Source organism: Thamnophis sirtalis, unplaced genomic scaffold (genome assembly GCF_051295495.1).
Source record: "Thamnophis sirtalis isolate CommonGarterSnake01/CBP01778 unplaced genomic scaffold, rThaSir2_p1.2 scaffold_15, whole genome shotgun sequence".
NCBI classification, from domain to species: domain Eukaryota; kingdom Metazoa; phylum Chordata; class Lepidosauria; order Squamata; family Natricidae; genus Thamnophis; species Thamnophis sirtalis.
Window position 1 is genome coordinate 24,796,365 of NW_028261395.1, and position 26,462 is coordinate 24,822,826.

Consider the following 26,462-nt stretch of genomic DNA (forward strand, 5'->3'; position numbering starts at 1 on the left):
GTTGAGCTCTGCATCAGGCACACTTTTGCCCTCTCCTATTAAAAAGGGGAGAGGAAACAATCTCCTTTCACAAGGATCTTACAGGGGCTCTTGTCTTGCATCTCTGCATTTCCTCCTCTGCCACCCGCAAATAAGATGTAAATTGGTATGCATACAGTCAAGGAAGGTTTTGAAGGGCCAACTTCTGTTCCTGCTCCAGGGCAATGCCATGGCCCTTTAGTTATTGAGGTGAAAAAGTGGGGAATATTCCATCTGCACGAGATAACAAAGATAACAACAACCCATACATCAAAGTCAAAGACAAGCAACCCAACCGACCTGAATTTGTTAAGAAAGCCACATAATAATTGTGGTGACAAACTCCAGAAACAAATGGATGAAACAATGAACGGTTGATTGAAATCAATAATTTTGTGCCTGAAAGTTAGAGAAAGGACTTCATCTTAGGATGAACTTCACTGTAGAAAAATTAATGTCATTATGATTTGGCAGAGCGCATTTGGGGATTTGAGCTCTATGCGTATACTGTACTTTGTTTGTTTGCTTAGTAGTAGTAACCAAGATAATTAGGGGACTGGAGGCTAAAATATACGATGAACAATTGCAGGAACTCGACATGGCTAGTCTAGAGAAGAGAAGGACCAGAGGAAACATGATAGCAGTCTTCCAATAATTGAGGGGCTGCCACAGAGAGGAAGAGGGTGAAGCTATTTTCCAAAGCACCCGAAGGCCAGACAAGGAGTAATGGATGGAAACTGATCAAGGAGAGATTCAAAAATAGAGAGAAATTTCCTGACAGTGAGAACAATCCACCCATGGAACAGAAGTTGCCTTCGGAAGTTCTGGGAGTTTCACCACTGGAAGCTTTCAAGAAGAGACTGGACTATCATCTCTCAAAAATTGTGCAGGGTCTGCTTAGGTGAGGGGTTAGACTAGATGACCTAAAAGGTCCCTTCCAACTCTGTTAATCTGTATCTAGTAGTAATAGTAGTAGCAGTAGTAAACATTGAATCCAAGTTTGAGATGATTCTTTCAAATATATTGTTAAATATATAATCCTATTGCCTCTATAGCTACATCTTGAAGCCATAGCCTTTTCCACCTTCACCCCATAACTTCACCCTCAAAGTTAGCAGGACTAGAATTTCTTTCCTGCTTCTTCATTAGTCCTCTGACCTGGGAAGATGGGGGAATCCTGGGAATATCTGAGAACTACTAATTAGATCATCATACAATCCTTAAGTCCCCAAAAATTTATTCACTTAAACACACTGTCCACATTTGTAAGATGCAATGAAACTCTGATAATCCCAACTGGCAAATATATACAACATATAATAATAGAGTTGGAAGGGACCATGGAGATCTTCTAGACCAACTCCCTGCTTGAGCAGGAGACCCTATACCATTCTAGAAAAGTGGTTGTCCAGTCTCTTTTTGAAAACTTCCAATGATGGAGCACCCACAACTTCTGAAGGCAAGCTGTTCCATGTTTGATTGCTCTCACTATTAGGAAATTTCTTCTTAGTTCTAGGTTACTACTCTCTTTGATTAGTCTCCATCCATTACTTCTTGTCTTGCCTTCAGATGCTTTGGAAATACGTTTACTCTCTTTTCTTTGTGGCAGCCGCTCAAATATTGGAATACTGCTATCATGTTACCCCTAGTCCTTTTTTCCCCTAGACTGGCCATACCCAATTCCTGTAACCATTCTTTGTATGTTTTATTTTTATCTTATACAAAAATGCAGCAAATTCAGAAGAATTTACGAATATTCACAGAATTTTAGATATAGAGCAAGGGTGTCAAATTCAAGACCCATGGGCTGGATGCAGTCTGCAATGTGGTCAGATCTGGTCCACGGGGCTGTCCTGGTCTACCCAATGTGAAGAGGTAAGGCCAATGTACCTTCATCCCAGTCTACCCAATGCGAAGAGCAAAGATCAAGCCAGCAGTTTGGGGTGTAGCATCAAGCTGGCCAAGCCCACCCAGTCAGCTACGCCCACCTGGCTCCCCAAGGTCAACCACAGCCCTTATGCAGCCTTCAATGAAATTGAGTTTGACACCCCTGATATAGAGAATGCATTAAATGAGGGATCCTTGGTGCTCTCGGAGCTTGGTTGTTTGATTACCCAAATTAGATATCATCAGATACATTCTTTTCCATATTTTTTTGTATTACTTCCTTCTCTTTAAACTGGGTCTTTGTGCTTTCATAGCAGCTTCTTTAGTCAAGCGTTTCTGCTAACAAACTTAACCTATTTCCCAAGATGCCCCAATGGTATATTGAGGCAGTCATTTGACTCCCTTCCAAAATTCATTTTTCCAACCTGTTGTAATATATTTAGTGATGAATGTACTGTGAAAGTAACTGCCTGTTGCCATGTTGGAAAAGTTTCATGGCTTCAGCAGTCGCTAACCATTTCCCCATGCAACATCCATCACTTTGTCAAAGTTTTTAATGTTTTGCAGACAGTCGGCTAGGAATGAAAAAGAAGCGAAGAGGAGAACAAGGAGGAAATAAATCCTAGGATCTTTCCATTTAAGCCAAAGAAAGAAAGAAAGAAAAAGTATTTCTTCTGCAAATAATTAATGTTGCAGTTCTTTAAATGGCAATCAATATATATCTATATACACTGCATGAGAACATGTGGGTGTGTGTATACATGTCCTCATGTGTATATATAGTGTGATGTTATATAATAAGATATGCTGGTGGGCAGAGTGTTAATTAGAAGTTTCCCTTTTATTAATGTCAACAAATCCTTAGTCCATGACCTTGGACTATGTTGGTTGGCATGGGTGGGAGAGGCACAATATTGATTAAAAGCTTCCTAAACAACACCCCAATCAGGAAACTGCCAAAGAAGCCAACAGCGAACAGCCCAACCAAAGAATCTCTAACACCATCCCCACCAACATTGACTGGGCAAGACACTATGATATAAACTGACAGCAAACTGCACTCCTTACTAGCACCAATGATATTACCTAGCTGGGTCATAAATGTCTTCAAGAAAACAAGCAAGCTCAGAGAGCATCAAAGGCCCCACAGTCCTCCTCCTCTCTGCAAACCCTTCACCACTGATGATGTTACCTAATTGGGTCATAAATGTCTGCAAGAAACACACAGGCTCAGGACCTCACAATCATCCTCCTCTTCTTTCTTCTCCCTTCATCTCTGCTACCTTATTGGGTCATGAAATATCTACAAGAAAACCACCAACCTCAGAGGACCCCAGAATCTTCTTCTTCCTCCTCCTCCTCTCTGCAAACCCTCCTCCTTTCTAGCACTCATAATGTTACCTAGTTTGTAATGAAACATCTACAAGAAAACAGCCATGCTCAGGGAGCTCCACGGACCCTTCCTTGAACTCTTAATCTGCGTCCATGGATCATGTTGGTAGGGAGATGGCATGGTGTTCATTAAACACTTCCTACTTGTTTATCTATTTACTAGTCGATAACCCAGTGTTGCCCAGGTATATATTTATAGGGGGAAAAAATGTGCGGACTAAACGTAATTTCTAATGTTGGATTTTTCCCCTTAGCAGAGCGAGCCCCCTTATGGAGTACTGTGAAGCAGTTACCATAGTACAGCCTTTATTGTCATTGTGTATCATGTATACAACACAATTGGTTACAATGGCAACTCCACGGTGCTGTACAGTAGAAGCCAGTATGGCAATAAGGCACAACAGGCTGTATCTTAACAGAACACCCCCCCAGGTGTCAATGTTCCAAATAGCATCCAAAATAAAATCAAGAGTCTAAGGCAAAGTATTGCTCAAAGTTCCAATTTATTAAGAGAGCCATGTTGGCACATCTGGGAAAACCCGAATCTGAAAGCTTCCCGGTTTTCCCCACCTAGTTAAAGTTCAAGATCTTGCCCCCACACCCAAAAGTCCATCACAGGATCCAATCTTCCACTGCCATGAGGGCAGTTCCCCCCCATCCTGTTCCGGTCAGGTGCAGAGGTTGAGAGACAAAGGATGACCTTGGCTTTCTTTTGTTATGGCTACATAGTACGTGACTGCTTACAATCCCCCTTCCCATTTTCCCACAATAAAAAACATATAGTAGAATAATAGAATGTGTGGCAGGCCAAAGATCCCAAAGAAAAGATGGCTGCAGGCCTGACACAAGGGGTGTTACAAGTGTCTTAACCCCACAGTATTTTTCTCCCAAAAGTAAGTCATCTGTTCCAAGTTTGGTTGAAATTGCTCAAGGTGTTCCAGAGTTATGCTGGAACATACACACACACACACACACACACACACACACACACACACACACACACACACACACACAGAGAGAGAGAGAGAGAGAGAGAGAGAGAGAAAGAGAGAGAGAAAGAGAGAGAGAGAGAGAGTCATTTTTATAAGTATAGATTTATTAAAATTATGTGCCACTCTCTCATCACAGTGGCATTCGAATCCTTAATCCATGTCCTGGGACCATGCTGGAGGACAGGGGTGGGAGATGTGCACAATGTTGATTAAAACTTTCCCTGTTGTTTAACGTCATGGAATCCTTAACCCACACCCTTGGATACATAACAGAGCTGGAGGGCTTGCTGGATCACTTGGCTGAAGTTGCACCTTCCCTGGAGTTCCTTAGTTTGCTGGGAAATTCAGCCTGTCCAAACGAGCTGGTCTGCAAAGACAAGGATGAGGGAGATTACCAGAGATACAGGTGAGTATCAGTTGGACTGTGCCTGTGGTTAACTGTTGCTCCTGAGATGAAATAGAAAATACTTTAGGGGAACTAATGGTCTATTAAATGTTTCCAGCTATGACACAGGACTCTTTTAGATGAGAGTACAAATCAATCAGGTGATATTCAGCCGGATCGGACGGTTCAGGTGAACCGGTAGCGCTGACGATCAGCTGGCAGCACAGCTGATTCTCCCCCCTCGCTGTTTTACTTACCGTTGTTGACTTTGAAAGTAAGCAGCTGAGCTTCTAAATGCTCCACTTTCAGCACTGTGTGCAAGTGCTTTAAGTGCGTGCGCACACAAAGCACATACTCACCGAATTAGTTGTTAAATCGGCAGCATCCCACCACTGAAATCAACCAATGGAGTAAGATGCTCCAGTTCCAAGATCCCATATTTCAAAGAAGCTTTATTAGATCTTAAACTAGGGTGTACTTCCTCCACCTTCTCTCATGCATGGGGGATACCAGTGTATCCCATTTTCTCAAAGCTAAGGAAACAGAAAGATGTGGGGGTGTGGTGTATTTTCTCACATGAAAACAGGGACTGAGTCCCATTGAGACTTGCTACAATCTCTCAATGTCTGATATAAAAGTATCCAGTCCAGGGATTATCATACATTGGACTATTAAGAACAATTATATTGCATTGTGGGAAGAAATATCCATCTGGTTCAGTTCCAAGATGGGAGAAAGAGACTGGAAACATGGAGGCTGATTATAAAGATGGTTTATAGATGAAGCAGAGCCACATGGGTTTGTGATTCTGGGCAGCTGACAAAATGGAGTTGAGAGTTAGGTAAAGGTTCTGCTCGCACATATGTGCTGGTCATTCCCATCTGTCTGAAGACATCTCCGTGATCATGTCATGACTAAACAGCAAAGGCGCACGGAACGCTGTTACCTTCCCACCAAAAGTGGTCCCTATTTTTCTACTTGCATGTTTTACGTGCTTTTGAACTGCTAGGTTGGCAGAAGCTAGGACAAGTAACGGGAGCTCACTCCATTACACGGCACTAGGGATTTGAACCGCTGAACTGCCAACCTTTCTGATCGACAAGCTCAGAGTCTTAGCCACTGAGCCACCATGTCCCAAAGGAGTTGAGAGTAGGAGGTGGGTTATACCTTATTTTGGCCTTTGCACTTGAACATTCTATTCCTGTGTAAGAACATGTATTCTATTGGCTGTTGTTAGATTACTATGGGGTCATGTAGGGGTTATGTAGGGGTCATAGCTGGCTCTATAGACAAAAGAGGAAATGTCAATGCTAGGTGTTTGTCTGAGCTAATTTTGCCAACCTTTTGTTTGTTGCTTATCTGAGTTTCTGTCTTGACCAAGTCCTTCTTAATGGATTATTGAATCTTCATTTCCAAAAGCTGGCTTCCTTAGTTTCTGCTTGGGGCAGGGAAATTGGGGCTGAATAGACTGGCCCAATCTTTCTTAATGGGTACAAAATATCTGCCAGGGGCTATTAAGAAAGATTGAGTCTGGTTTCTGCCCTAAAAGAAAAAAAAACAATGTTTCTCCATTAGGGTAATATAATATTCTGCATTTTTTAATATTTCCCAAAATATCTTTTTTTTTGGGGGGGGGGGTTGCTGGCTTTCTACAGCATCACACACTAAGTTGCTTCTTGGTTGAAAAGATTAGATGGAGACATCACCATTGCCCAGGAGATGCCCATGAAAGCATGCCCTTTCATGTCTCCAGAAGGAACTGGAGCGAAGGATGGGAGCTCACCCCAGCCCACAGCAGCACTCGGATCTCGAACATGAATTTGCTAACCTTCAACCCAGGGTCCCAACCACACGAGCCACTGTGGTCTTATAGAACAATTATATATAACAGAGAGGTGACCCACGGAATGCAATCTGATGATAAGTTCCCGTATGCGGATTTCATTAATATCCTCCCCATTGTATGAATTGTTCACTTCCATACAGTGCCTATGAGCCACAGTGGTGCAGTGGTTAGAGTGCAGTAATGCAGGCTACTTCTGCTGACTGCCGGCTGCCTGCAATCAAGTGGTGGTTTGCTGCCGACATTACTGCCAGTTCACTGCGCTTTGCTGCGCCCATGTGCTCAGTTGCCTAATTGTTCTGTGAATGCACAGAACATTAAAAAGGACTAAAAAACATGCCAGCAACAGCATGGGTGACCAAGGAATCACTTTGAGAGCGTGGCCAGCCTGCTGTCCCTACCGGTTCGGCAATTCAGTTGCAATTTCCACTACTGGTTCATCTTGAAGCAGTGCGAACTGGTAGCAACCCTCCTCTGCTGCAACCTCACTAGGCTGAAGGTTGACTCATCCTTCCATCCTTCCATCCTTCCAAGGTGGGTAAAATAAGGACCCAGATTGTTGGGAGTGATAGGCTGACTCCGTAAACCACTGTAAAGGGCTATAAAACACTGTAAAGTGGTATATGTCTAAGTGCTTTTGCATTCCACCAGCTTTTCTTTGAGCCAAGATTTTGCAAATCCTATCCTCCTGATAATAGATCCCTACCAAGACAGTCATTCATTGCAAACCACTGACTCAGCAAAGTTCTCTTGGAAACAGCAGCACCACCCCAAACTCTCAACAGCCTCATGCATTTCCATAAATTATCACACAGGCAGCACCAAGCATCACCAATTAGGCTTTCAGGCTCCAGCCCTTTCTTTAAATTTGACAGCAAAATAGATCTGTGCATGATTTCATATTAGCATTCAAGGAAACAAGCAGAAAGAAAAAAGGGCCTGGAATATGCAGCGGAGCTCCCCAAAATTGGGAATGAATTGTTTCAAGAGCCCTCTTCCCATTTGTAATCGTTAAGCCAACCTAGCTATGTTTCTCTCTAGCCCTGTTTGGTATAATTGGCTGCCAGTGTTAAAGAACCATCAGAGCTGCTTTAAGACAGGAATTATTACTGCACTTTCACAGAAAACCATACATGCTGTGCATAATTTGTACTTCTTCAGTTGTCTTAAGGTGATATAGTCTATGGATATGTGGGGTACGTGAGCTCTTTTAAACATAATAGCAATATCAGGACAAAACAGTTTGGAATTTTATGCCTGTTGAATTTGCATGCTTCGTTGTGCCTGTGGGGGAGGCTGTATTGTAGAAGTTAATTACTTTCTATTTTCCCATCACAGTTTCAGCTTTTTAAAGTACTGGTCAAGGCTAAGCCTATTTTCTTGCTTGAAATATTAAATTATTCTTTAGTGAATAGCCCAGTTTCCAATTCTCACATGTGTTTACATTTTAGCAGCATGCTTTCAGTGCTTTCTTCAGTCCACCAAAACCAGAGTCTTAAACTATCTTCAAAAAAGCACGGTTGGACGAGAGGTGGTATTCAGCCGATTCTGCCCAGTTCTGGTGAACCGCTAGTGGAAATTTTGAGTAGTTCGAAGAACCAGCAAATACCACCTCTGGGTTGCCCCAGAGTGGGGTGGGAATGGAGATTTTGCAATATCATTCCCCCTGGAGTAGGGAGGGAATGGGGATTTTGAAGTAACCTTACCCTGGAGTGGGGAGGGAATGGAGATTTTACAGTATCCTTCCCCTGCCACCCCCACCAAGCCACACCACCCCCACATATGTGGTAGTAAAAAAAATTGAATCCCAATACTGGGTTGGACCTAACGGCAGTGCCAATTGTTGTCCTATTTTCAGGTTTGTCTTTTTTGGATAAGGTCATTGAGAAGCTGTTGGGCTATCAGAGGAAGCAGATTATGTGCGTCCCCCTTTTCGATATGGGGTCATATTTGGGCATAGTGCTGAAATGGCATTGATGAGGCTAGTGAGTGATCTCTGGTGGGACCAGGATGGAGAGTCTCTTTGGTCTCTTGGTGACCTCCTGTATCACTGATGGTGAACCTTTTTGGCACCAAGTGCTCAAAGTGGAATGTGCGTGCAGGTGTGTGCATGCACCAGAGCACCAGAAACCCAAAGACCAGGTAGCTGGTGCACGCATGCCTGTTGGCTGTTTTTAGCTGTTTTTCGGGCTGTTTTCAGGTCATTTTCCATCAAAAATGGCCCAAAAATGGCCTGGAAAGGGCTTGGAAAATGGCCTGAGAATATCCCAAAAGACAGGTGGAAAACTGTCCAGAAAATGTCCTGAAAACATCCTGAAAAATCCTGAAAACAGCCTGAAAAACAGCTGGAAAACTGCTCAGAAAATGTCCTGAAAACATCCTGAAAAACAGCCTGAAAAATGGCCTGTTTTGGGGGCCTTTTTCCATCTGTTTTAAGGCCTTTTTTCTGGCACCTGTGAAGAGCAGCTGGCATGCCAGAAACCAGAAGAAAAGTGGCAAAGTTGCACATGCCCACAGAGAGGGCTCTATGTGCCACCTCTGCCACGTGTGCCATAGGTTCACCATCACAGTCCTATATCATCAGTCATAGCATTCTTTTGAACCTGCTCAGGTGGTTAGGATATGGGGTGCATGGTGCTGTAGAGGTTCACTTTCCCCCAGGGTGAGTTCCCTTAAGTCTTTCTGGAGTGGGAAAAAGGTCTGGATCTAAGCTCCTCCTTTCAAATTCTCATAGGGTTCTCCCTCTTCCTTCTTTTTATTCCTACTTCACATCTCAACCCCTGGCTCACCAGGAGATGCCATCAGTGTCCTTTCTCACTGCTTGGAGGTTGCAGCGGCCTAGATGTTTTTTTTTAAATGTTAATTTCAATTCATTGTTCACCCCCTGACAATGTATGTCTAGGGACAGCCATATAAATTGGATGGAGAGATGAAAGAGAAGAATGCCACTTTTCAAATTACATTTGGCTTAAACATTTACCCAAAGACTTGCCTGGATCTCTGACTTGTCTGCTATTTGGAAATATTTGAAACAAAGAGAAATCTTCAGAGATAGCTTAAATGGAATCTGAATCCTTTTAAATGGCTGTTCTAAGACATTTCGCTTCTCATCCAAGAAGCTTCTTCAGCTCTCCAGCTCCTCTTTTAAGTTCTGAAGAAACTTCTTGGATAAGAAGCAAAACATCTTCCAAGAAAAACCAGAAAGTCCAGTTGTCTTGAAAAAAAAACACCTTTGGGACAACCATGACCTGGATGACTAAGAATCTCCACAGAAATTAAGACTAGAGGGTGTGATACAGAAGGTGGACCTGTAAAAGAGGACACATTTCTTCTAAAACTTCAAAGAATATAAGAGAGTGGAGAGAAGAAAGAAAGAAAGAAAGAAAGAAAGAAAGAAAGAAAGAAAGAAAGAAAGAAAGAAAAGAAAGGAAGAAGAAGGGAAGAATCAGGGCACAGTTTTGTGAATAACTGTTTCTATAGCAGCAGAGCCTGGGCTGGAGTCAAGAGAGTATATAGTCTAGAGTCCTTATGTTCCCACAAATGTTCTAAGTCCAACCCCTCTGGAATTCCATTGGCCCTTATCGGGTGCCAGTTCAGGGTTGAACTAGTTGAGTACACTGATATGTATAAAGGTAAAGGTTCCCCTGCACATACATACAAGTCATTTCCAATCTAGGGGTTGGTATTCATCTCCATTTCTAAGCTGAAGAGCTAGCGCTGTCCAAAGACGTCTCTGTTGTCATGTGGCCGGCATGATTAAATGCCAAAGGTGCACGGAATGCTGTTACCTTCCCACCAAAGGCGGTCCCTATTTTTCTACTTGCATTTTTACTTTTTGCTTTTGAACTGCTAGGTTGGCAGAAGCTGGGACAAGTAATGGGAATTCACTCTGTTACGCAACGCTAGGGATTCAAACTGCTGAACTGCCGACTTTCTGATTGACAAGCTCAGCATCTTAGCCACTGAGCCACTGCATCTCACACTGATCTGTCTAGGCACAAGCAAAAAATTGACTTAACTGGAGTTTAACCCTGATTCTTCATGCCTGACAGTTTCTGACTACATTCAGTGTGATGATCAGCAATGATACATGGCTTTGGGGCGGATTGTCAAATGGCATAGGATTATTCTAGAACAGGGTCCCCAACCCACAGTACATGGACCTGGGTGTCGGCATGCCAGAAACTGGGCTGTGTAAACCACCACATCCCACATCTGTGGGATGCAAGCAGCATGCAAAATGACGCCTCTTCCAGTCTGCAGATAAACCTCTCTCTCCATGGAACCAATCCATAGTACCCAAAAGGTCGGGGGGCACTGTTTGGTATACTTTGTTAGATCTCTCAAAGGAGCAGGAATAACAGAATAACATAATTGGAATAAACTGTTCTGATCCAGGCTTCCCAAGAGCATGAAGCAAACTCCTTGTCCCGACAAAAATCCCTTTATTAATTTGCTGTGAATTCTACTCATTCACATCCAGCAAAGTCTTTCAAGGGAGAATTTACAGTCACAGACCTTATCTGTCTTGGAGAGCTGACAGGCTGACACCTACAAAACTTGGAAAGGAGTCTCGGAGAATCACGAACCAATTAAGTGAACTAATTGTCTCTTGCAAACTCCCCTCCCCTTTCGCTCCTCTTTTATTTCCTCTGTGAGGGGCCATTCATCGTCCACCTGTGGTCTTACTCCCAAGTCAGCCCCTGTTCTTTAGCTGTTCCCTTCATCTGGGAACTCTGTGCATGTGCAAACTGGGAACAGGTTCCACCTGTTTGTCTGCCTCACTGATGTCTGACTCCAAAGGCAGCTGATATCTGTCAGATGGCCTTGGCCCCATCTCATGCCCTAGGTTCGCCATCATGGGTATAGGGTCTCCCGATTGTGCAGGGGGTTGGACTAGAAGGCCTCCAAGGTCCCTTCCAACTCTGTTATTCTGTTATTCTAAATCTGTTTTCTGAATTGGCCTTTGGGCCAGATTTGGGATCACTGCCCATCTGTGATATCTACTAGCATAAGGGAAATAAATACTACTACTGGCATATCACATGTATATTCTGAGATGCTGCATCCCAAAAGTTAATTATATTATTTCGTAGTATAAGATATACGATCTGTACCATAATGTCTTCAACAAGTGATACAGTTCAAATCTGGAAAGGGAAACACTGATGTTTCGTTTATGCTCAGCACATGAGCTATAATGACTATTCCTCGTTGAGGGTTTCCGATATTTTTTTAAAAAATACATTTAAAACTATAGTCTAGAGATTTGTTTGCATTTGCACATGCCAAATTTCTGCATTTGGGCTAAATATCTTCCCGCCACCCTAACCTTAAAAACTGCAAAGCACCAAAATCCAAAATTGTGGTTTCGTCGTGTAATTTATGAGATATGTTCACCGCAGAATTCCTTAAAAATGAATGATATCTTTGTAGTTTACTGTTTTTCATTTTAAGGACATTTTTCTGACAATGCCTAGCCTATTAATCATTTAAGCAAAAGGAACTTCTTAAAGGAGCTGTTCAGAGGCAAAGGCTCCATGGTTCATTTAATGCTGTCTAGGAAAAAAAACAAATCCAACCCTCGTTGAGTGACATTCTCTGCAGTTATGTGATGTAATATTTATAATATGTCACACAGCCATACATCAAAACAAACATGTCTGTTGTTGCATTTGTTAGCAAAATGTTGATTGTTGAAAAGAAAAAGAGGGTCAGGATAAGCATTAGTGCATTATTTATGGCAGGTCATTATATGAAAACTTGGAAAACTGTAGCCATTGGGGTTGGGGAGAATATTGTTTCTCTTGGCCTAAACTTTTCTGAGTTCTTTTAAATTAATTTGATTGTGATTTGTACCGTATCAGATTCCACGGAAAACCCAAGTTAATGCCTCTGTTGCTTTCTGCTTTTTCTCTGTGTTAGAATTTCTTGTTTTCCTTGCAAACGAAAACAAGTATTAAGCAAAATGCATCATATCATTGCAAACACTATCAAATTTGTCAAGGCACCATGACTAGGGGCTAGTATTTAATAAGCAACATATAAAAAGCAATGATCAAAGATTAAATAAATAAAACAGAGCTAAAATTCAACATCAATCTGACTAAGGGGCAGACAAATATCAAACCATATATTTTTAATGTCGTATCAAATGTTTTCCATCCACAAAGAAATAAAAACAGAGGGATGTGTTTCTTTTGCTGCCCCCTCCCCACTTTGCAAAATCTGAAGACTTTGACACCAATGAATATTTATAAATCCATCTGCAACTATTTATCATAAGTTGCTGGGTTATGATGCTCCTTAATGTATGAATGCATTGGTGGGATTCAGCCAGTTTGCACCTATTCGGGAGAACCAGTTGTTAACTTTCTAAGTAGTTCAGAAAACCGGATGTTGGAAGAAATCTCATTTCTCATCCACTTTGCAGGGCTAATCCTGTAAGGAAGACAGGAAGGAAACATTCTGGTGTTGTTTATAGTCTAATCTTTCTTGCCCTGCTTACAGAAACTGCCTCTCCAGTTAACCCTTATTACATTGTAACAGCTAAGGTAAAGCGCCCATCGACCTGACTGATGTTGAGTTGCCACGCTCACCTAATCACATGACCACTGACCCACGCCTACCCAGATGGTCATTAGGACAGAGAACCGGTTGTTAAATTATTTGAATCCCACCACTACATGAATGTATCCTAAATGACCCATTCTGAAGTCTATGCTGATTTTTGTTCAATCCACTCTGGGTGTACTTTTTATATGATGTAAGCCTAAAAGCAGAATAATGTGAAATAAAAATAAAATAAAGAGTTCTACCTAGGGCCATGATGGTGAACCTATGGTACGTGTTCCACAGGTGGCATGCGAGGCGTTGCCCTGTCAGCTCCAGCACACATCCATGCGCTCAGCCAACACGCAAACCGGATATCGGAAAAGGGCCATTTCTGGCCTCCGGAGGGTCTTTGGTGGGTGGGGGATATGAGGCCATTTTTGTCCTCCCCAGGCACCGACAAAGCCTCTGGAGCCTGAGGAGGGTGAAAAATGGATCCACCATCCCATCGTGCGCCAAAAGCGAGGGAGGGCAGGGGGGTTGTGCATACACATGCAGGGGTGGGGTTGCGTGTGGATGCATGGGGGATTACACACATGCACAGGGGGAGGGCAGATAGAATTATGGATGTGGGCACGTACATGCACGAACACCCCCCCCCCCCACGTTCTCCCCGCTTTTGGCACATGATGGCAGAAAGGTTAGCCATCACTGGACTAGATGATGGGCAGCAGAGCCTCCTATTCCAGAAATGGGTGTCATTTGGTACAACAAAACATAATCACGCACTTTCTGGCAGAGTCTTCACCTCCTCTTCCAATACGTCTCAAAGATGGCATAATTTTTTTTCAGTGGCAGGAAGGCTTCCACTACTAAATTGTTCGGCATTCTGAAATCTATACATGACAACCTCCACTCGTATATTGTGTGCAGGGGTTCAGAGAGGCCTATGTTGGAAGAAATGTCCATCTGGGTTCAGTTCCAAGTGGGAAGAAAGACACTAGAAACACGGAGGCTGCTTGGAAAGATGGTTTTTAATGGTGGACAGGATCACATGCCATGAAGATGTTGGGTGAAAAAAAAAAAGGAAGAGATGCTGAGGGTCCCTGAGTTTTATGCCCTCTCTGGGCTTTTGAATTTGAGCTTGTATTCTGATTGGTTGTCAGACTCCCAGGAAGCCACGCAGGGGTAACTGTGCAGGCTATCCTGAGTCCCAGGCTTGGTCCCAGGTACTGTGTGATGAGATGGGTAGAAGGCTAACCCTATCATGTCCTGAAGGCCATGTCTTAATCCCATCACCCTGGAGCTGAAGGAGGAAAGGGGGCTACAGGAAGCTGTCTTTAAAACATTTCTTCTTTTCTCATCCAGAGAAATATAATATTCTGCCTTTTTAATACTTCCTGGAATATTTCATTCTTCTAGGAGAGGGCTGGGTGCTAATGTCCTACACCTAGAGGCCCAGAGACCCCAAAACAGGTTAGAAATCCCCAGGAACGGAAGCCATGTTGTAGAGTTGGTAACCATGGAAAGCTTTAACCGGCGCAACCTACCAAGCCCCTCGCTTTCTGTCTAAAAGGGTAAATGCCTGTTAGTAACATTTTGCCTCCTTCCTGTGACACCCCCACCCCCCCCGGAGTGAAATGAAACTTCCTGAATTGACTGAGCTCTCTGCATTGCCAATTTTCTAAGGACATTATGGACTGGGAGGGAGGTTTCTCAGGCAGAGATAAATTGGCCTTGAAAGACCGGCTCGGGTATGTGGTTCTCTCCCCGCCTCCTCTCCAGAATACACTGCTTTTCTCTCACCGGGTCAGATAATAACCTCCTTTGACAAATCTGTGCAAAGGAAAAAAAAGGAGAAGAAGGAGGAGGAGGAGAAGGGAAAAAAGAGAGGTTTGGTAGCTTTCCTAGTCCTCAGGAACGCTGAAGGGAGTCCAGAGCTGACATGAAATGTTCTATACATCAAATGTAAAAACCAAGATGGATCCTTTTTCATTAAGCAGGGGTCCCTTAACTAGCAATTTTCAAAGTCGAAAGCCGTACGCAGTATGTCATGCAATTTTATAGATCTCGGTGCCTGCCATAAAATGTTTTACGATAGCTTCATTCCCGCATTATTAGTGGCTGTCTGGTTCTGAGAGCACAGCCATTTGATAATAGCCTTAAAGCACCCCAAATTACTTACCTGTAAGGCCGCATTCCAGAGCTGTGTGTTTGTTGACAGTTTGAATAAGTTTAGTGTCCTTGCGTGATACTTTGCCTTCAAATAAACCTGTTGGAATCCTCAATAGCTCCTTGGCAGCTGACAGGGGACTGTCATTGGGTTTAACCCTTGGGAGGGGTAGGTTATCTTGGGGAGTTAACCTTTTTGCATTGTTAACTGCAGTGCTTTATGCACAGGCAACTGTTGTGATAACCCCAGTAACCGAAGCCATACATCACAGTAAAGCAATCTGGAGTGACAAATAACTCTGGATAAAAATTTACAAGGCTTGAATGTATATTGTTCTTGGGTGGTTCTTGAGGCTTTTCTGCCCTTTCCCATCGTTTTCATAGGAATTAGGGTTGTGTTTAGACTACAATTTTGTCTTCAAATGGAGATACGCTTGTTTATTTTATTTAATACCAATGCTCTGTTTTATAGTGGAAGAATGTTGAAAATCGTATTCATAGATTAAGGCTGCCTGTGTGTGAATAGAATCATTGGTAAACCTATATCCTACTTTTGGATCTAATCTTCCACATAGAATCTGTAACCGATTGGATGTGAAAAATGCACTTATAGAGTTGATTTAGATGCAACCTTCCTGACTTCAGAAACAGTGGGAAAATGTTATGTTTACAGTGGTGGGATTCAAAATTTATTACTACTGGTTATGTGGGCATGGCTTGGTGGGCGTGGCAGGGGAAGGATACTGCAAAATCTCCATTTGCCCCCCACTCCTAGAAGAAGGATACTGTAAAATCCCCACTCCAGATACTGTAAAATCCCCACTCCAGGGGAAGAATACTGCAAAATCCCCATTCTCTCCCCACTCCAGGGAAAGGATGCTGCAAAATCCCCATTCTCTCCGCACTCCAGGGGAAGGATACTGCAAAATCCCCATTCTCTCCCCACTCCAGGGAAAGGATGCTGCAAAATCCCCATTCTCTCCGCACTCCAGGGGAAGGATACTGCAAAATCCCCATTCTCTCCCACTCCAGGGGAAGGATACTGCAAATTCCTCATTTCCTCCCTATCAGCTGGGACTCGGGAAGCAGAGAATAGATGGGGGCATTGCCAGTCAGAGGTGATATTTACCAGTTCTTCGAACCACTCAAAATTTCCGCTACTGGTTCTCCAGAACTGGTCAGAACTTGCTGAATATCACTTTGCATCTTTACATATCCCATTGACCGTTTCTCCAACCTTCTCCTATAGTGACTTAAGCATGGAGCTTGTGGTTTGATCCTGGTTAGTCCTGTATCCGTACATAGTAAATGTGAGAAGGGAGAAATTAGGCAGAAGTTGTTTTGTTTTTCATTCCCTGCTACATAAATCAAAATGTATGTGTTAGTGATGTATTTACAGCAGTCCTGATCATTACAACATTCATTACATTACAACATGAGCCAAGGTGGCGCAGTGGTTAAATGCAGCACTGCAGGCTACTGCTAGATCAGCAGGTCAGCGGTTCAAATCTCACCGGCTCAGGGTTGACTCAGCCTTCCATCCTTCCGAGGTGGGTAAAATGAGGACCCAGATTGTTGGGGGCAATATGCTGACTCTCTGTAAACCGCTTAGAGAGGCCTGAAAGGCCTATGAAGCGGTATATAAGTCCACTGCTATTGCTATTGCTATTTGTTCTTTGTTGTTATTTTGCTTTTCTCCAACTTCTTATCTCCCTTTTTTCCTCTCCCTCTTTTCTTCATTTCTTTTTCCTTTCTCTCTTTCTCTTTTCAATCTCTCTCTTCCAAGAAGAGTTACAGGAATTTGGGTAGGGCCAGTTTAGAGAAAAGGAAGACTAGGAGGGACATGATATCAGTGTTCTAGTATTTGAGGGGCTGCCACAAAGAATAAGGAGTCAACCAATTCTCCAAAGCACCAGAAGGCAGGACAAGAAACAATAGATGGAAACTAATCAAGGACAGAAGCAATCTGGAATTAAGGAGGAACTTCCTAACAGTGGGAACAATTAACCAGTGGAGCAGCTTGCCTTCAGAAGTTGTGGCTGCTTTATCCCTGGAGGTTTTTAAGAAAAGACTCGGCAGCCACCTGTCTGTATATGGTATAGGATTTCCTGCTTGAGCAGGGGGAGGGGTTGGACTAGAAGACCTCTGTGTTCCACCTCTATTCCGATTGATTGATTGATTGAAAACATTTGCACTGGCTCTTCCACCACTTCTTAATCCCTGGGAAATGTACCTGAAATTAATTTGGGCTTTTTGATGTCTTTCTGATTTGGAGTGGTAGTGCTGTGTGGCCTGCCAGCGGAGCTGGTGGCAGACTCAGACAGTGAGGAGATTGGGGAGGAACATGGGCCAGTCCTGGAGTCTGGGGAAGGCTCTGATGAGGGCTCTGTGTTGGAGGCAGAGATGGGGCCAGAGCCGTCCAACAGTTATCAGCTGCCTCCGGAGTCAGACATCAGTGGGGCGGAAAAACTGCTGGAGCCTGTTCCCGATGTGCACATGCACAGAGCTGCCAGGAGAAGGGAACAGTTAACTTGGGAGTAAAGGCACAGGTGGCTGGTGAATGGCCCCTCCCATAGGGAATAAAGAGGAGTGAAAGGGGAGTGGAGTTTGCGGGAGACAATTAGTTTGCTTAATTATTGTCAAGATTTGTTCGTGACTCTTAGAGACTCTTTGCCAAGTATTTCCTTGTACAGAGTTGCATTTGGAAGAGATCGGCCTGGCAGCTCTCCAAGTCTGATAAAGTCTGTGGTTGTAAATTAACCCTTGAAAGACTGTTTGCTGGGACTTTGCAGGATGTGAATGAGAGGAATTCATATTTGCTTAATAAAAATGGGTTTTGTCAGGACAAGGAGTCTGCTTCATGATTTTGTGAAGCCGTGGTCAGAACAGGTAGGTGTGATACCACTCCATGTTGCTTGATCCAGAGGGGGTTGCCCAATGAACCCTTCTAAGAGGAAAAATAGCAATAGCAATAGCAATAGCAGTTAGACTTATATACCGCTTCATAGGGCTTTCAGCCCTCTCTAAGCGGTTTACAGAGTCAGCATATTGCCCCCACAGTCTGGGTCCTCATTTCACCCACCTCGGAAGGATGGAAGGCTGAGTCAACCTTGAGCCGGTGAGATTTGAACCGCTGAACTGCAGATAGCAGTCAGCTGAAGTGGCCTGCAGTACTGCACTCTAACCACTGTGCCACCTCGGCTCTAAAAATGGGGTCCCTGTTCCTCTCCCCTGGGCAGAAGGAATTCAAATGCCAAGAAGGGATTGGCAAGAAAAAGCAGTTGCAGATGTCAGTCGCTTCTCTGTTCCTCAAAATGACATCATGATACAGGAGGCATCGGCACCGATGACAAGGCGGCTTTTAATGTCTGCTGCTAATTGCCTTTCATACTTCATTGTCCTCTCTTGTGTAACATCTGCCTTGCCAAGATGACTGGGAACGCTCTCCTGTCCATCAGCCATTCGCCATTCAACGCCTCACTCCTGTTTCCCGGGATGTGAGAACCGCTTGTTCTCTTTGTTTCAGGAACAGAATTGTAGACATTCTCAATCCCATGGAAAACCTTTCTGACTTCATAGTTCTCCTGCAAAGATCCGTTTTCTTTGATGGAGCCACAAAAGGTTAAAAATGTAAGTCTTTGGCCCAACGTTGGCGTAGAGATGACACGGGGCTGTCAGGATCTGTCATGGGTTTCGTGACGGCCCATTTCTCAAGGCCATCTTTCACGAGGTCATTCAGCCTCTGCCAATTAGGTAATCCTGGATGTTTTCTGCACGTGAATATTAATCTTTTTTCGCCTTCCATTTATGGGGGTGTTTGTAGTCTTCCCAAACTTTGCTCTTGACATATTGCTTCCTTCTGTTCCATGGATTTGAAAGAAGCCCTTGTACTCTGGGTCCTTTTGCACAGTAACACAAGAGGAGGTATTGTCTTCCCTTGGAAGATAAGGGACATCAGAGGCAGCTGAAAGGCCATTTGGAGAAGTTAAGAGATGTGTGAGTGCATATTTCAATATCCCCAAGATATCAAACAATGCTGAACAATTGTCTGGCTCAGGACACAGTTACACTTTAAAAAGAGGCCTCCCTGATGTTTTTCTGCAGGAGTGTTATTTCTACCATGGAAATGACATGGCTGAATGTTGTGATCAGGTTGCTAATGGATTTTAGCATAGGTCATAGGGAGCTTATACGATTTCATGATGACCTTTTACAATCTCCCCCATCTTAGACAAAGTGGGACTGATGGTCTTTTTTGTTTTGTTTTGTTTGGTCTGCTTGTCAAAAGGCTAAATAATTAATTAAAGGGTGACTACTCTTGCTTCTCCAACTTGGAAGGCACCCAATAATGAGTTTAGACAGGCTTTCAAAGACTTCTTAGCAGTTTTTCTTGAGAAAAGTTGAGTGTTCCATTACTGTCCAGTTCCTACTCTTATTTATTGAGTTCAGGCATATAAAAATGAACCTATGAAATGATCACCCTTTATATATGTCAGCCCCTGGATAGGTGAGGCAGCCAGCTCTATATGCCTGTGAATCAGACTGATTTCTGGAACGATGGTCTATATAAATTTGGCGTTTGTGTGTAACATTATCAATCACCTTTCTGTTTCCTGCCAGGAATGGATCTGGCATTTCCTCTCCCAGTCTCCAGTAAGTCTGTTTCATATCTCAGTGCCTGGCTGTAAATAGCAACTACTTGAGATGAGTTGATATTATCATCTTTCGGGGATGGGGGTTGTTTTTTTCTTAATGTTGATTTATGCCAGAGCTTGCCGCCATGTTCTGTCTGCTTTATTGTGAATAAAACAACATGTATGGGTCAATGCATTGAGCTTCCAGTTCTTGAGGGAAACTTTAGAGGAAATTGAAGAAGGATCTAAAATGCAAACGTCAACCAAGTGTGTTCCTTAGACAAAAGATTATGTGCACTTCTCTAGTAGTGCAAATCTTATATCATCAAGAAAGATCACCAATCTTATTAAAACGTTTTCTCTTGCCTCAGATGTTTTTATTGAAGCTTTGATTTTTAACGGAATAATAGAGTTGGAAGGGACCTTGAAGGTTTTCTAGTCCAACCCTCTGGTCAAGTAGATGATCTTATACTATTTCAGACAAATGGTTGTCCAGTTTCCTTTTTAAAAGCCTCCAGTGAAATTTGGACTCAACTTGAAGTTAGAATAGAATAGAATAGAATAGAATATGGATTAGGAATAGAATAGAATAAAATATGGAATAAGAAGAGAAGAAAAGAGAATAGACTAGAATAGAATAGAATAACAGAGTTGGAAGGGACCTTGGAGGTCTTCTAGTCCAACCCCCTGCCCAGGCAGGAAACCCTACACCACTTCAGACAAATGGTTATCCAACATCTTCTTAAAAACCTCCAGTGTGGGAGCATTCAGAATTTCTGAAGGCAAGTCATTCCACTGTTTAGTTGTTCCCACTGTTAGGAAATTTCTCCTTAGTTCTAGGTTGGTTCTCTCCTTGATTAGTTTCCATCCATTGCTTATAGTCCTGCCCTCTGGTACTTTGGAGAATAGGTTGACACCCCCCTTCTTTGTGGCATCCCCTCAACTATTGCAACACTGCTATCATGTCACTCTTATGCATTCAACAAAACATGCCTCTCTGGTAATGTCACCTAATGTCACCTAATTTGCAAGAAAACAACCAAGCTCAGAGAGCACCAAGTGTCAGGTGTGCCTCCCTCAATAACCAAGAAAGAAAACTCCTAACTCCATTGTTTGTGGAATTCAAATACTTTTACTGGTTATGAAAAGATAGCTGCGAAAGTAAAGCAAGATCTGAGGCAGGAAAGCACAAGCAAATACATATCAAATGATAACCCAGCCCCTCCCTCCAATGACCCCACCCCAGTGTCCAATCTGCAACTCCCTTAGGTGTCATATGGGGTGCATCTCCAAAAGGCATCATCAGGTTGGTATGCATGACGGTTGGCCTTGACCAAGTCCAAACACCAGCCACCAGCATGCGAAGAAGATGATGAGAAGAAAACTCCCTTTTCCATTTACTCCTGTACCATTTATTCCCATCCCAAATACCATGCCCCCACCCTCCCCGTTTCTTATGGCAGCCGATAGTAAGTAAGCGAAGAGAGGCTGACACCAAGGATCCCTTATTTAGCTTTACTTTTTTTGTCTCTTAAGGTTCTGCCATAGCTTTATTTTTCGGAGAAAATAAGGCAAATGTATTAGGCGAGCATGAACTTGTGAGCATTCCAGTGTTGAGCTGTGACTGTCTTTTCAACATTGCTGCATGTTGGTCTCATCCAGTAGCTGCAGGCATATGTCTGATTTTTGCAACTCTAAAGTAGACTGGAAAAAGACTACAAAAATCAGGACGGTCGCAAACAGAAGCCAAATCAAAAGGCCTGGTCCAGTCGTATCCCCAAAAACCGCAGCATACAAACTGACCAGTGGGTTTTGTTCTGCTTTGGGAAATTATTCTGAAGTTGAAATGTTTTGCACATTCGGATAACAGATGAACAGAGTTGAAGGGACTTTATAAGTCATCTAGTCCAACTGCTCAAGCAGGAGACCCTACATCATTTCTGACAAATGGCAGTTCAATCTCTTCTCAGAAGTCTCAAGTGATGAAGTTCCCACAACTTCTGTTCCATTGGTTGATCGTTCTCACTGCCAGAAAGTTCCTCCTTATTTCTAGGTTGAATCTCTCCTTGTTCAGTTTCCATCCATTATTCCTTGTCTGGCCTTCAGGGGCTTTGGGAAATAGCTTGACCCCCTTCCTCTCTGTGGCAGCCCCTCAAATATTGGAAGTCTGCTGTCATGTCTCCCCTGGTCCTTCTCTTCACTAGACTAGCCATGCCCAGTTCCTGCAACCGTTCTTCATATGTTTTAGCCTCCAGTCCCCTAATCATTCTGGTTGCTCTCCTTTCCACTTTTTCTACAGTCTTAACTTCTTTTTTTATAGTGTGGTGACCAAAACTGGATGCAGAACTCTAGGTGTGATATTACTAGGGCTTTATAGAGTGGTAATAGTACCTCACTTGATCTTGATTGTATCCCTCTGTTAATGCAATTTAGGATGCAATTGGCTTTTTTGGCTGCCATTGCACAGTTGGCTCATATTTAGCTGGTTGTCCACTAAGACTCCAAGTTCCCTCTCACAGTTTCTGCTGTTAAGCCTGGTTTCACCCAGTCTATTATGTGTCCTTTTGGTTTTTCTTGCCTAAGTGTAGGACTTTACTTTTCTCTACATTGAATTTCATTTTGTTAGATAGGGCCCAGTGTCCAAGTCTGTCTTCTCGGGTGTTAGTTATTCCTGCCAGCTTAGTATCATCTACAAATTTGGTAAGTTCCCCTTCTATTTCCTCATCTAAGTCATTTATGAAGATCTTGAGGAGTACTGGGATCCAAAGAGATGCTAGGGAAAAGATTATCTGGCATATGATGTCCCCGAAGAAACTTAGCTGAGGTTAATTTAGGGGTAATTTGAATCTGTTATAAATGTTTTTTTTTAACTTCCTGCCCACCCTCCACTCTCAAGATTCCTTGAGTTGTTTAACATTTGGTTGTTTTGTTGCTGTAGATATTTTTTTTAAAAAAATTGATTTTTCCCTTAGCTGCTCAAGTGATTTTATGTTTTGACTGATACCCAAGAATGTCTCAAGAGTGTTATTGACTGGCAAAGGAATGGATAAGTTTAGGAGGAAATTTGGGGAAAAAAAGACTAGTTGAAAAAGAAGGAATAATGAAATGCTGGCAGTTACTCTGCTGCTTAAAGAAAACACAACAAATAATGAGTGCAATCATTTGAACAGAAATCAAGAGTAATACAGTATCTCAGTCCAAGTTAGCCTGCACAAGTTTTTATCTCTGCTGCATGCAAGATTACACAACAGAAATGGTTTGGTGCTGTGCCCTTAGCATCCTTGGAAGAAAATATAGCTATAACCCTAATTCCAAAGTTATTTGTTCATGCAAAGCTGAAGAAATTGAGTCTTTGGGACACTTGTTATAAAGCCCTAAGGCTTTTTGAGATATTAGACTTGGCACCTATATTTTTTTCTCTTTTTGGTTAAAATCCAGGATAGGATTCAGGAAATAGATATGCCCTTTCTTCAGTCGGTGTATGGGTTTATGAATAATGTAGTTATATTTTGTTTAGTGCCACCCTAATATAACAATCACGTGCAGCATTTTAACAGGATTACTGAGTAATTAACTAGGAAAAGGTACACAAGTAGTTCTCAAATTAACCCACTGGGATCAGAATTTCCTAAGCAAGCTGGCTTATGCGAGTCACCTGATTTTATGACCTTAGATAAATATTCTCAGTACACTGGCCACCATGACGCTTCAACCTGCACGGTGGTAGAACAACCATATAATCACCTACATTACTAAAGAGTTTCTGTGCATAAAATGGTGCATGGATCAGGATTTTTCATGCAGGAGAAGACTTTGGGACAGGCAGGAAATAAGTAGCATGCCTGAAAAGACTCAACCTATAGGGAGTTTTGAATATTATGTATCATATACAGATTGTGAAAAATGTGGCTTATAAGCAAATAAGATTGCTTATTCCATGAGTTGCTGCTTATCGAAGCAAAATAGAAAGAAAGAAAGAAAGAAAGAAAGAAAGAAAGAAAGGGAAAGAGAGAGGGAGGAAGGAAGGAAGAAAAAGAAATGAAGAAGAAAGACAAAAGAGGAAAGAAAGAAAGAAGGTAGGAAAGAAGAAAGGAATGAAGGAAAAATAAATAAATAGGAAGGAAGAAGAAAGAAAGAAAAAGAAAGAAAAAAGATAGGAAAGAAGGAATGAAGGAAAAATAAATAAATAGAAAGGAAGGAAGAAGAAAGAAAGAAAGAAAGAAAGAAAGGAGGGAGGGAGAGAGGAAAGAAGAAAGGAAGAAGAAAGAAAGGAGGAAAGAAAGAGAGGGAGAAAAGGAAGGAAGAAAGAAAGAAGGAAGGAAAAATAATAAATAGAAAGGAAGGAAGAAGAAAGGGAGGGGGAAGGAAGAAAAAGAAAGGAAGAAGAGAAAAAGAAAGAAGGTAGGAAAGAAGGAAGGAATAAATAAATAAGAGAAAGAAAGAAAGAGAAAGAAAGAGAGAGGGAGGGAGGCAGGAAGGAAAAATAAATATTGAAATAGAGATCCTTCCTTAAAATGTGCTTGTCTTAAATACATTACCTGGGAAAATGGCATTTTAAGTGGAAAGGATTTTCTAACATCTGAAACCTGTACTTCTTTGTTTTATTAGGCATTTTGTCCTTCATAAATTAACCAACCTGAAGTTCCTGGATTCTCGAAAAGTCAGCAGCAAGGAACGGGAAGAGGCCATTGTGAGGGGAGCCTTCATGAAAGTGGCAAAGCCCCTGGATAATGAGGTAAGCCGCTCAACATGGCCTTCATGTGAATCGTGGTTGTTGTTGGGTTTTTTTTTTTTTTTTGGAAGGAACAGCCAGCTGGAGACAACTCGGTTTCGATTTTTTTGCCTAGCTTTGTTCTTCAGCTGAAAATAAACCTAGATGGCAAGAACAAATGTCAACATTTTATTCAACTGGCTAAACTTAGCATTCTCTTTTTCAACTGCTTTGTTCTTTTGATTACGTTGCGCATGGCCATTTAAGGAATCGGTGACTGTCAGGAAGAATTTCTGGTGTCAGTGGGTGGAAAAATCGATTTGTTGCATACATTTACTTCAGGGTTGGGATTCAGCTGGTTCAGACTAGTTCAAGAGAACGGGTAGCTTTGACGATCATCTGGGAGCGAACTGGTTGGCTCCAACGATCAGCTGGGAGCGAACTGGTTGGCTCCTACGATCAGGTTGGATCTCTGGCCCCTCCCAGCGCTCTACTTACCAATATCCTCTCAGCTGATTTGCACGGCAGAACAGATTGCTGCGTCTCAGCTGTTTTACTCACCGGGACTTCAGGAAAAGGTAAGTTTTAGGGCTGTTCTCAACTGAAAAATGTGCACAAAGTTCGTGTGAAGCAAACCAGTTGTTACACCGGTCGAATCCCACCACTGTGTACCGAAATTAATGTTCACCATATATGCATTGACTTTATAACATTGATCATCACGTTTAATCCGCCAAGTCATGTTAAGTTTACTGGTTAGTTCTCACGTGCCAAGCATTAGAAATGTCGTTGATATTACTTTAAAAATAATTTGCTGGGTGAAATCCAGAAAAACCAGCAAATATCATTTTCTCAGGTTTAGTTTTCTTTGGTTTTCCCCTTTAATTTTTTTGCCATGCTGATCTGTGTTACCTCTTAACCTGCCCTTGAGAATTGGGAAAACTTTGAGAGCAGGGCAGGGTGAGGTCTTTGCTGGAGGAAGAACTGGCAAAAATTCTTCCTCTGATCATTTACTCATTCTTGGATTTAGTAGTATTTATTTATTTCAAAGGGATGCCGTGGCTCAGTGGCTAAGATGCTGAGCTTGTTGATCAGAAAGGTCATCAGTTCAACGGTTCGAATCCCTAGCACCACGTAACGGAGTGAGCTCCCGTTACTTGTTCCAGCTTCTGCCAACCTAGCAGTTTGAAAACATGTAAAAATGCAAGTAGAAAAATAGGAACCACCTTTGGTGGGAAGGTAACAATGTTCCGTGTGCTTTCGGGGTTTAGTCATGCCAGCCACATGACCACTGAGACGTCTTCAGATAGCTCTGGCTCTTCGGCTTTGAAATGGAGATGAGCACCGCCCCCTAGAGTTGGGAACGACTGGCACATATGTGTGAGGGCAACCTTTACCTTTGCCTTTATTTATTTCAACTTCTGTACACTGTGTACACAAATGCACCTATAGTTTGTACAGGTAGACTTCGACTTAGCAATGGTTGATTTAGGTTGACTGTTCAAAGTGACAACAGAGCTGAAACAAGTGATTTATGACCATTTTTCACACTTATGACCATTGTAGCATCCTGATGGTCATGTGATCAAAATTCAGATCCTTGGCAACTGACTCGTATTTATGATGGTTGCAGTGTCCCGGGGTCATGTAAACCCTTTTTGCGACCTTCTGACAAGCAAAGTCTGTTAGGAAGCCAGATTCACTTAACAACTGTGTTCCTAATTTAACAAGTGCAGTGATTCACTTAACAACGGTGGCAAGGAAGGTTTTAAAATGGAGCAAAACTCGCTTAACCATCATCTCACTTAGCAACATACATTTGGGGGCTCACTTGTGGTCATAAGTCGAGGACCACGTATAAGAAGAGGCAAGAAGA

The 26,462-nt window shown here is 42.6% G+C and overlaps 1 protein-coding gene across 2 annotated transcripts in view; it reads left to right on the plus strand.

Annotated features, from left to right (window-relative positions):
- The window catches only part of LRMDA (leucine rich melanocyte differentiation associated), a 944,373-nt gene that overhangs the window by 540,949 nt on the left and 376,962 nt on the right, over nt 1-26,462 (plus strand). For both annotated transcript variants that reach the window (XM_087701792.1, XM_087701791.1), the window contains exons 4-5: nt 4,561-4,695; nt 24,484-24,610. In XM_087701792.1, coding sequence (XP_087557918.1) covers nt 4,561-4,695; nt 24,484-24,610 — 262 coding nt within the window. The remainder of the gene's footprint in view (nt 1-4,560; nt 4,696-24,483; nt 24,611-26,462) is intronic.